At 40.3% G+C, this 12711-nt stretch overlaps 1 protein-coding gene across 3 annotated transcripts in view; it reads right to left on the minus strand.

Moving 5' to 3' along the window:
* Positions 1-12711, minus strand: part of macrod2 (mono-ADP ribosylhydrolase 2) — a 383002-nt gene that overhangs the window by 10076 nt on the left and 360215 nt on the right. For 2 of the 3 annotated variants that reach the window (XM_068724931.1, XM_068724929.1), the window contains exons 12-15: positions 10828-10866; positions 10410-10454; positions 8500-8646; positions 7789-7857 (exon numbers count right to left, since the gene is read on the minus strand). In XM_068724931.1, the coding sequence (XP_068581032.1) occupies positions 7789-7857; positions 8500-8646; positions 10410-10454; positions 10828-10866 (300 nt within the window). The remainder of the gene's footprint in view (positions 1-7788; positions 7858-8499; positions 8647-10409; positions 10455-10827; positions 10867-12711) is intronic. The other variant, XM_068724930.1, reaches the window with a different exon arrangement.

Raw genomic sequence — 12711 nt, forward strand, 5'->3', positions numbered from 1 at the left:
ACAATTTGTCTAATTTCATATTAGAGTGACACCTTGAGGTGGTCTGCTATCAACCAATAAGGTGAAATGATTTTGTAACTATGCACCATTTCCTATAAAATCTAATCTGAAATTAGACAATTTTCTCATGAATGTGATTTGAAGTTAGATAATGCATGAGATTTTTAAGGGCTTTAATTTTGAAATGCTACATCAGAACGTCCTAGTTCTCTCTGAGTGACACCTTGAGGTGGTCTGCTATCAACCTGAGGTGAAATGATTTCGTAACTATGCACCATTTCCTCTTAATAATAATCGTCACGGTCTCTGAACATATGAGACACATTGGTTTTAAAGTGTCCGTGGGAAGAATGAACCTATAAGAGTCTGTTCATTGTTGGTTAAAGACTCTGGTCTCTCTGGTCTCTCTGACCACTTTTCTCTTTTTGGAGAACGTCATGTGAAATAACTTCTCTGACTCACGTAATTATTCAACTGCCCTTCGTTCTCTTTCCTCGTCTCAGCCCCGTGTGTGTGTACATCTCACTCGAGTCAGAATACCCATATTTGATTGACTGAGCTGCATCATGTGATGTGATATACAACGCATGTAATTGGTCGGTTTGTTTCCTGGACCACTGACCGAGTGCCGTAAACGCTAGAAAAGCTGCGCCGATTAAAATATAAGCGCTCCGTCAAAATGTAATAATTCTCAATTATCTATCAGTTTTAGGTCCAGGGTCCGGATATAACGGCGTCTGGGTCCGAATCCGGACCGCGGTCCGCCTATTAGTGACCCCTGTCATATTGTATGCATTGCATCATACCCTAAAAGAGGAAAGAAAGGGGTCAATATCTGAAAGATACTAGCGAGTAACAATCCCTGTCATGTTTGAGTCTCAAAGACCATTCTCAATATCTCACTTTGGATTACTCCTGTTTTTAATGGAAGTAGCAATACCATCAAATCTTCCTCATTGTCTCCAGGATACGGGCAACCCATACAGAGATCACTCATCACTCAGTGTCTCTATGTGTGTGTTTTTAAAGGATGAGTGGATGTGTGTGTGTGTGTGTGTGTGTGTGTGTGTGTGTGTGTGTGTGTATGACGGCGATACAAATGTGTTGCACACTTTTAAACACACATTTGTTGCATCTCTGCTGACAAATTCTTACTCTGCTCAGAGATGATTCATTCGCCATCTTTGTGAACCAAACAGAGGGGTGAGGACAGGACAAGAAGACGGATCAAAAGAGGAGCTTCAAAGGAGGGCAAAAAAGTGCGTTCGTTGTAGCCTGAGACCTGCTCTTTGAGGCAGGGTTCTGGGCCACAGATGACCAACACAATGGACATAGTGCACATTGTTGATCTATTCCCCATCTCCAGCTAAATGTCCAGAGTCCTGTATTTATCATCTATAAGAAGACATCACAACATGATGGAGAGTACTGTCGTGCTGATGAATGACGCAAAGAATAAAATTCACTCAGACTCCACAGGATTTTAAAAAGTGTAACTTTTTCAAATTGATTTCATCAGGAAACAGGCTCAATTTGATATCCAGTGACCTAAAATTAACAAAGCTAGTCAAAACAAGGCGTCACATGGAGTTTAAGGCGGAGGCGCAAAGCCAAATGGAATTCAGTGATAAAAGCTGCATTAATACGGATAAAGATAAGACTGTGGTTAGTCTCCTCACGGCACTCACACACAATGCCTCAGCAGGGCGGTGATTGGTGTAACTGCTGTTCCTGGACTTTCACAGTCAGTGTAAAAAGCCATAAAACACAGGCATTGCCTAATGTCTTCAGCCAGTGGCAGCTTTCTCCCTGAGGAGCCACTCAGTGTTACAGTATACAATGTTATGCCAAAAGTTAATTGTGTGCTGACAACTCTTTGCCACAGGAAAGACGGTATTGCTCTCCAGAATTAGATTTACATCCCCAGTATCCCATTGTTCACAAAAGGCAAAGACAAAAGGGCACAAAACAACCAATTAAGCAAAGCTTCAAATCCTTTTTGCTAAGACGAAGGAACATAAATGCAAAGCGCACTTCAGCATCAACTAATTCTGAGTGGAATAAAACAATGCATTTTGGGATGAATTATTCAAGCTGCTAAAAAGAAAGAAAGAAAAAAACCTCTCTTTTGATTTGCAGTGGATTACTAAGAAATTCCACACTTTGTACCTGATGCTTTAACATGAAAGAGCGACCACACAGGGTCACGTTGCTGTGAGTTTCGTGTGTACCTCCACACTGATAATGGCAGTCTGCTGGATTTTAGAAGAGCCATTTGTGTTGGCTTGTTGTTCTGTTACAGTCAAGCTGAACCATCGAGGGAGTGAAATACATAGAAATCAATAACTTCCCCCAAATAACATTCACAAACAAGAGAATAAAACCAATTCTCATAACAGTTGTTAAGGGGATTTGTTGCACCTCCATTTTGACGCAGTTTTTTTTTTTTATTGTTTGTGGATCTTACAAGAGAGAGAGGTGGGTACATGATGTGCATGTGGTTTTTAGGCACCATATGGCACTTGTGGATGCAGCTGGGCTTTCTGCTCAGAGCCTCCAATACAGTGAGCTGCAAGCGGTTGCGGCAGAGTCAGCGCTAAATAAAGCACTCACAGCCATCTATACTTAAAACATCCTGTCCGCCATGGGAAAAAAAAGAACACTTGGAGATAGAAAGTCATGAAATCAAGACAATAAAGTAACCATAAACAAGTGAAAACTTGGATAATGAGTGTGAATGGAGTTTACTTGTGTTGCCGTGATGATTTTTTTTTTAACAACACAACAGGTCTAAGGAGAGAAAAGGAAACAAAGAGAAAATGAGGGAGAGATGAGCAGTGGGAATCTCCCACAGCTCCAACAGCCTCTGGGCTGATGTGATGGTGCCTCGTCTCTCTGCTGTGTTGAGACTAGATTGTTGTGATGGCCTGTTGGGTCTGTCTGTCTCTCCATTCTCTTTCTTGCCCTGCAGGGTCCCTCAAGCCTGACTTTCGTGTGCCATTGCAGTTTGTCCACATATTAGCCCTTCTGGTCTGCACCCAGTCATGCTTGGGTAGAGACCACCCCTCTAAAATATTCTCTGTAGCGTCCTTCCATAGTCAAGGAGCCGCTTTCATCCCACGGTCGGCCTCTAGCAGAGGTCACCTTTATCAAAGGCTGAAAAATAGGAGGACCATTCAGACTCAGAGTATAAGGTTGTCTGTGCTTCATATTCAGGCATATAATGAAGAGCAGAATTATAGGGACAGCACTGTGTTTTGGTCACATTATTTGGGTTTGTGTTGGTGCATTGCATGACATGCACATGTTTTACACACAAAACTTGCTCAAACTCAAAGTTTGATCAAGAAAGAAGGATGAGCTGCTGTTCACTCGTGGCGTTGAATCTGCACAGCCATTAAGTCTTACCGTTGGAGCTAAGAAGAGAGCTATCGACTCCTGCATGAGAATCACACATGCATGAAGGAAAAAACAATTTCTGTTCACGACGCAGATTTATTTATTCCTAGCTTTAGGCAAAGACAGTCTTTTTTTAATTTATGGATGTTTCATGAGCTTACTGAAGCGGGTGCCCACTCTCACAACTCACCAGAACAAGGCTTGCTGGATAGATATTTCAAACACAATAACAATATAGCCACCATTTCCATTTTAAAGTGTGTTATGAATATTCATAAATAAAGGCTGCTTGTATTGTCATTCAATTTTGGGAGTCTTTATAGAATCCCAGATATCAGACTGAGAATCGTATTGCCTGTTCAGGGAGATATCTAACACATAGCCTGTGATTCATATTGTGGAGCCTGATTAAAAATACAAAATCTCTGCTTCGCCTGCCTCCTTATATCTCCACTCCTCACAGATATTATAGAGCACTTAAACCCCTAGAATAAAATATTTGTTACATACTGTTTGGATCTTATGGTTCTTAGTTGCTTATAATATCGCATTAAACTGAGTAATTTGTAGAGAGAAAGAACTAAATGCTTAAACACGACTGCATATTCATACAAAAAGACCAGCAATGTAAACAACACATGGCATAGTTTGGTAATATGAACTGTTAAGACATTAGCAAATTACCTGTGCAGTATCCTACATCTTTATCTAATACAAGGGAATGTGTGTGGACTGAATAGATCTTTTCATTAACAAGGTTTAATGATGACGAGAGTGAAAATGAATAAAACACAAAGCTTTGTACTATTTAGTGCGACTGAGCTGAGACTGAGATGCATAGCTGTGATAAACACTTCCATGCGTGCAATATTGAGCTATGTGAGAACAGCTGGTTGTCAACAGACACTGCCGACAACTTGGAGCATGCGGATATAAATGTGTGGATTTAAAGGATGGTATTTGAGAACGCCGTAGCGACATGTCTGTCTGTCTATAACACATCCTTCAACGTGGGATCACTAACACGTAGACTGTGAACATTGTCATACTGGAGGCTTCACTGATACGCCATGATCAAAAGGTCAAACGACCAGAAAGTATCAAGCTGGGAATTTTGAAATCAAATGCATCCACAGTCACAGGTGCAGTATAGCTGGTTTGATGTCAGCTACAGCATTGTAGATATTATGAATCAATGCACTCAACTGAACAAATAACCTAACAGCATATTCCAAAGCATGTACTGTTCTATAGGATCAAAGAGGCATCTTTCTTTATGTCCACTGTTAGCGAGTTGGAAGGGAAATGGAAAAATAATTCATCAGTGGATCCTCATATCTTAACTTTTTAACAAAATAAGACATAAGTGCAGCAAATGGAAATAAGGCTGCTGCAATATTTGTCCATTTGATTGGCGAGATTTGGCTCAATGGTATGAACTTCTTTCAGAAACGTACAAAGCTTAAACAAATACTTCATCCACAAAATGACCATTTGTATGTCAATAACTCACCCAATGTTACTTTGAGTTATTAACTTGCCTCCACAGAGAACAGATAATCAACAAATAGAAATCCAAGTCTCATTTTTCCAGTCGTATGCTCACTGCTTCCCAAACACATGCATCTATGCTAAAACCTTTCCATTCAAAACACTTGTGAGTCTGAAGTGTTTTAAATAGTTATTCAATAGCAAGACTTTTCTCTGTTTTTTGACTCACCCTTGAGGCATGCTAGAAAAACAACGTTTTCTTCAAGAATTCAAGGCAACACAGGGTGAGTAATTGAATTGGTCTTTTGTGTGTGAAGCGTTCCTTTAACAATTTTCTATCTTGCCTGCAATCAAGTTAAGCTCCTCTTTTGTTTCTGTCTAAACACAACATCAGACAGCCAACAGGGTATGTGAGAAGAAAACACACATCACCATCTCTGAGATATTTGTGCTTGCATTACTACTTGGTTATTGTGAATATACGACAATGTCAAAAACACATAAGGTAATATATTTAAGGATACAATAGGTAAGACTTAATGTAAAAGACAGACACACACTAATGACTCATAGTTAGGTGTATGCATATGTGTGTGAAGCAACCTAATATTCAGCTGTTCTCAAATTGTTTGATTCATTAGGCATTCCTCCCACCATTATGAGGCATTTTATTACTCCTTTCAGTGAAGCAGATTTAACCTCTATGGCCATGAGCAGGCAGCCTGATTACAGTTATTATTTTTAATAAAGGGTATTGGCTCGGGAATCATTTGGTCTCGTCCTGTGAATAGCTGGTTACGCGTGGCTAAGCTGGGCTGTGAGACAGTTCGAGTCTGCACTCTGCTCCTCTATACAAAATGCAATCTGCCTGCAATCAAGAATGACACCACTGTTTACTGGTTGACAGTGCCACCACACAGTACCCGGCCCATGGCAACCCTAGACAGTGACAGACACTGGCGAGCTCAGGCAAGACACAATCAACAGGCTGAAGTGAAGCTTTCCAGTGATGGAAAGCTTGTAGTGTTTGTGGGACGTATTCCAATGGCTTTTCAGAGAGGATGGAGAAGGCTATCTCAGATGGATCTATCTGGAATGTTCACTCCCAACCTAAATTAATTGAATGTCAGTCAAAGAGAAAGTGAAATGGAGGTGAGGGAGTGACTGAGACCTTTGTGTTAGTGCAGTGGTGGGAGAGGAGTGGCTGGGGCTCAACAATCTAACCCTCAACTTCTCCAGACAATGCCCTCAATCAGTGACAATGTGAGCCAGAGAAAGCAGAGGATAAATAAAGATAGATTATCCCATGTGGTCAACTAACGAACATAAATGAGAAGAAAGAGTTGTTTGATCCAAACAAAATGGCTGGCCTTATCATGGAGCTCAACTGGATTGGCTAAACCATTTTCCCTCCCAATGCGTCAAATACCAATGGCCAATGTTCCTCAGCGTCTGACACCGGAGGCCCTCTTTGGCGAGTGTAGTGATGCAACAGGCTTGCAACTAACTCCAATGTAAACACAGCCGCGTCTTTATTGCTCAGAGATACTGATGTGATATAAAAAGAAAGGTAGTTCACACAGGGTGGGCGAGTGAAACAAACACAGGACTTTCACCCAGGAGACAGCTGTTCTTGTCTCGTGCAAAACTAAATTGTCACGTCAGTCGCTAGTGTCGTGAGTCGCGTGCTGAGTTGCTAATCATTTGAGTCATTAGTCAGTCAAGTTAACGTCAACCCCGCTCTTTTCTAAGTGGTTTAACTAAGTGGTTTTGTTGCCTAAACCTAAATTCCTGTGAAGGCGCAAGTTTATCTTGAAAAGACACTGCATATAATAAGCACAACTTGTTGTGCCGTGCCTGCCATGTCCGAAAACTGACGCTATAGGGGTACGTAGAGCGTCATAGTTAAGCTTAGTGCCACCAAGCTGTTGTATTTGGCACATTGGGGTGAAAATGTGTTGGAGTGGCTGAATAAAGCAACTTGGCTAAAACAGAGAGAGATGCATAGAGCTGTACAATACAAAATGATTTAAAGTTGATAATATTTTTCTTATTGTCAAAAAGACCAAAACCAACAAAGTAAGACTTTCTCTCAATACTTTCTGACTTCTCTACCCTGTCTTTTTTCCTTAAACAGTTGAGCTCTTAGTGCTTAGCTGAGCTTTTAAACAAATGTCACTCAAACAGGAGTAAATAGTGGATTTGTTGAGGACTATTTTCAGCCGTTGATTAATACACTAGTGATTATTACAACAGCATGTTGGTGTGTGTGGAATTGACTCTGAACCAACTGCAGTGCTAATGTTCATAAAGGCCCAGGTCACCCAGTGCAATGGTTTGGCTCATTGATGGGTTTTTGTTATTGAACAATGGAAGTCTATAGCGCAGAGGAATAAGCTGTTTAAGCGTTGGATACACACAATACACTTTCCTAATGATTTGTTAACGATAGAAAAATATTAACATTGCCAGCCTCCTTCTGCCAATGAGAGAGCAATGCCAAATCCTTACAGCTATGATAGTCAGTCTTATTTCTATATCATTTAAAACAAATATATTTTATATCTGATGTGATTGACTGATCTCAGTACCTCCATTGAGGCTTCCAGAGATGTGTTATACCTCCTGAGGCCCCCTGCAATGCCTACACTTCCTGTACAAAGTGATGTTATATGGGTGAAGTAGATCTTAGACCGGCTGAGATTGATTCCAGGGGAAAACTAGTTTGACAAACGGCACAAAACAAAAACAACGCTGGCCATGCTAATTCAATACACAAGTATACAAATACAAACAGACTGGATTGTAAAATCACATTGATAAAAAGTCAGCCAGTCAGACTCTCCATCAGGTCAAATCAAATCATAGGAAATCAAATCCAGGCAAATCCGATCTTACCTTCCATCTCCACAGTGGACTTTGCTGTGTCGTCATCTTCTGCCTTCTCGGCAGGCTGCTCTTCCTCTGCTGGAAAAAGGAAGCAAAGCTCTCATGTTTGTTACGCTACACATTCACACGTCAGTGTTTTTACAGGAGATCGCACCCACGTGTCTGCAAAAAGAAGCTTGACGTGCCATGTCCTCAGTGAGATCAGCTTTAAGTGTGTATTTGTTACTATGGTTAGTGTGAGTACTACAGTATGAGGCTCCAGTGATAGAATATTGTAAGTCCAGTGTGCAACACTGCACGCAATTTGAACCATTTCCTCTCCACTTGGTTCTGCTTATTCTAGAGATGAATTTGCATAAACTCAACCACTGAGAGCAAGAAATAAAAAATTATTGTGCATTTGTAGTGTCCCATCTCCCAATGGTGTAATTTTAGACTGCTGGTAAACCAAACATGTAAACATCTATGTTTCCATTTGGCTATGTCATCATTCAGGCCATCACGGTTTCATGCATTGAACTGACTTATTCATATCCGTCTGCCTCAGTGCCCCCTGGACATTTTGCTGCATGCAGTGATAAAAACAGTTGCTATCAGGGAATCACATCATCACCTGAACCTTTTCAAATTGGTATGAATATTTATGACTGATAACTCAAGTACCACAACGTTTTTGATGTAAAAGAATAGAAACAAACACATGCGCCCTTAACTATATACCTTTGTCTTCATCTTTCTCGTTGTCGATGCCTTTGGCTTCATCTTTCTCTTCCTTGTTGTCAATTCCTATATCTTCCTCTTTGTCTTGGTATTCATTTTCATCTTTATCCTTTTCTTGACTTGGTTCCTCGTTTTCCAAATTTTCATCTGGAGGCGCACAAACATTGAAATGTAAAAAGAAGTACATTTTGAAGGATTAATTCAGGCAAAGGGAATCAAAGCCTTCACAATAAATCCTGTAACACATGGCAGAAAACAAGCCCATACATCATGACTGCTGATGGAAATCTCTCAGAAACAGTTTCACACCCAGAGGTTGCTCTATTCCAGTTTGAAGAGCACAGGGTTGAAAGGAAAGAAGTAAAAAACAAACATTTTCTCAAGAGAAAGAGCTTGCAGATTTCTAAGACAGCCAACTAACAGTAATCCAAGATATAAAGTATGTGATGGTTTGTGTTATAAGGGCGTCACTAGGTGCTTGTTTGCTAGTATTTGCTAGGGTGTGGTTTCTAATGTTTGAAGGAAAAGTTAAAATATGTGATTTTAAACTACGTCTAAGAACTCTGGGAAGAAGAACTTCTGTCAGGGTCCGCTCTCAATCTTTATAATAGTTTTAAACTACCTATTTGGCATGCATATCACTCAGAGCTCATATAACTTATGATTTGTGTTGTATTTTTGTCTCTGTATAAATGTCCACTATGTGTTGTACTGCTGCTGTGTCTTTACCAGGTCTCTCTTGAGAATGAGACCCTGTGTCTCAATGAGATTACCTGCATATTTAAAAGGTATAATAAATAAAACATGCATTTTACTAATAGATAAAGAACAACATTTGCATGTAAAGGAGTAATACAAAACAAAATGTGAAGGAACAGAGTACTTAAGGTAAATAAATGTGCTAATAAACGTCTGAGTGCAAAGGATATATTTTACAAAGTAACAAAGACCACATTATTGAATAACATATTGATCTGTGGTCTCTGGTATTCACCTGCAATACACATGCGTGCGTGCGTGCGTGCGCGCGCACACACACACACACACACACACACACACACACACACACACACACACACACACACACACACACACACACACACACACACACACACAGAATGATGATGCCACTGCTGTATTTTTGGCTGAATTAGTCTGCAGGTGTTGTTTAAAACTGAATATCTTTGCTCCTCCTGGCTCCTTCCTCTCTGTTTGTGTCTCATGAGAAAGTAATTACATATCGCAGATTTTGAATAGCATCCCAGGGCTGCATTTGCTATAACTCTCTCATAGAATATCTACAAAATTCATGTTCAGAGATGCTCTATCTGTCAAATCTTTGTCAATGGGATGGGATTTGAATAAAACAAAAACAGAAGAGAGGCGAGGCGCTGCTCACTGCCAATATGCAAATGCAGAATCTTAATTATATACCAGCAGCTCAGAGGATATTCGGAGAAAGAGAAATGGTTCTAGCGCAACGTTAATGGTGGCCTCTGTGTAACTCACACATGTTTGCTCACAAACAAACACACACACACACACACACACACTCAATTCACTTAAGGCTCTCGCTGTCAGCACAACAAAACACATCAGAGTCTCGGGGTGTGTTCATCCAGCCTGTAGAGATGCATTTAGAGCTTTGAATAGTAGTTATGCCTCTGCTGCTAACCATACTTATCAGGTTAGATCTTTAACCAAACCCTTAGCTGAAGTGAAAACCATGAGCTGCACGTCGGTCAGCTCGTACAATTCCCATATCCTCCCAAAGATAAGCGTTAGATTAATGTGTGCTCCTTCCCTTTCAGCGAGTGATGTGTATGGTATAATGTCAATCTTTACACCGACAAAAACACATAATCACACCCCAGTCTGTGCTGGAGCCTCAGCTTGTGACTGTACTATACCTGGGTTTTGACTCGCCATGTCTACGTCTTCATTTCCCACAGCAGCTGGAACAGAAAACATTTAAGTTCAGTGCCTGGAGTTGAATTGACTTGGCTTTCAATATCACCTCAAACAGCCTTTTCATTCCATCTCTTTGTGTAGTTTTGTCTTTGTTCTGCAGTATGAGAGCAACAGAACCACAAAGACATGCATAAATTAAGTGCAAAAAAGAATGTCACTTCTAAAACCATGCATAATTGAGGGATTTCTTTGTTCCAAGCTTCTGTGATAAGAAAAGTTGGAGTGGTGGCACACGGGATGGGAGGACTGAACTGGAGCGAATAGAAAATTCAATTTTTGATGACAAATGACATGAAGAAGCACTGGTAGAGCCGAGGGGCTCAGAACATGTGTTAATGGTCCGTAGAGCTACATTACCATCATCACCCTTGTCTTCATCCCCTATTTCCTCTTTACCTGAAAATAGAGGGAAAGGAATCATCAGCCAAGCACAAGCATGCATTGGAATAATGCCAGTTGTTCAAATTTAGATAACAAAGCTACCAGTCATGCAAATGATCACAAACTGTTCATCTTAAGGCAAGTGATTCATCTTGTGAGAACTGGCATCACCTTTTAAAACAGTTACCTCCTGTTTCTCTAGCCTCACTTTCACAATGTGTTTTAAAATAGAGGAGTGTCACTTGGTTTTCTGTCCATGTTCTAGATTATTGTAAGGAAACCTTCTGCTGAACTTCCTAATAACAAGTCATTATTCAAAATATAAAAGTTAATTTGTTAGCTTTGCTAGTCTTTGACATAGCCAGCTTTAAACTTCAGTTGTTGTTTAGTGTTTGTTTTTTTAAGTATTGGATAAATTAAAATTCAAGGCACCATGGCTAAAATATAGTATCACTATAACACTAAAGAATAGTGAATAGCATCACGATGACACTATGAAACATGATACTAAAAAGTATTATGTTTCATCGTTTTAGTGAAGTCCATGAGGTTTCTGCATTCTACACTTCACTGGAGAATGACACATACTGTAGGCTGCATACAGACATCTATCTACCTACTGTACAACACCATGGCAACATGTGTCCACTGTATGCACAAAAGGCCGATGTCAGTAGTGACATAAAAAAAAACTAATCCCTGCATTATATCTGTTACCCCACACCCTCCTCACCCCTTTTCTTGCTCTCAAACATTCTTACACACACACAGACACACACATAAACCAATGACATTTGGGACAAATTGAGTAAATGAAAGCCATGACACCAATAAGGGAACATGCTCTACAATGGCTATTGTGCAGCTTCTATAATTGCTTTTTTAACAAGCTGTAGAGAGAAACCAGTTTTTCATATCTATGCAATTTTGCCCAGCACTCAGAACAATAAAAATGCCAGCCTCTATTAAATGGGGAAAAGGCCAGTTCTACCAGTGCTGCATGTTTTGAGTGCCTCTGTCCATCACACAGAATGCTGGTGACACACAGTAGATGGCAATCCTTTCTATTAATCATGACTGGCATTTTGAGATGGAGCCACAGACAGGGGTCTGAAAAGAATACTTCACTGGGAAAAGCAGGTTAAGATGAATGCCTCTCTGGCCATGAGGTCATCCTAAACCTTTCTTCTACATTTAAAAATCATGCATGGCTGTTGTATCCGTCTAAAGTGATCCCAAGCAACAATATATCAGATACGACAAAAGGCTGAATGTAATTTCCTCCCTGTTATTTGATCATTTGTATTTGGTGTATTGAATGGAACAGTATTCAATTTGTGATAAAGGAAGCTAAGGGACAGATTGTGTATAAACACACAACATACACACACAATCGAGACAACAAAAAGAGTGTATGTAGGGCAGATGTGATTTATAATGGCTCCCAGATAAGTTTGATTAGAACATTGTCTCTCTCACAAAGTAACAACCCAACCAGCACCTCCACCAGGCCGCTCACTCATGTGCTCCTGACAGCAGGTGGCAGCATTGTCACAGCTTTCCTCCCCAATACTCACTGAGTGTCTTTACTGTGAGTCAGGGTCGAACATACTTCATACAGAAGGGCTCCAGCCAAAGTCCACACCTCAGTGTCAATACTCCCATGATTTACACTTTCAAAAATATGGCGACTAAAAGGCAATTTTAGGCACTCGCCTGCACTTGTTGTTGAATGACCGACAACGCTGTAGTGCTTTCTTGAATAAAATGTTAGCGTCACACACTTAAATTATTTATTCATGTCAACATCAGATTCAGGAGTACAGTATCAGAAGAGCATAAACTATTTAGATGCTGATA

Source organism: Cebidichthys violaceus, unplaced genomic scaffold (assembly GCF_023349555.1).
Source record: "Cebidichthys violaceus isolate CVI_PGR_0920_01 unplaced genomic scaffold, fCebVio1.0.p SCAF_10, whole genome shotgun sequence".
Taxonomy (NCBI): domain Eukaryota; kingdom Metazoa; phylum Chordata; class Actinopteri; order Perciformes; family Stichaeidae; genus Cebidichthys; species Cebidichthys violaceus.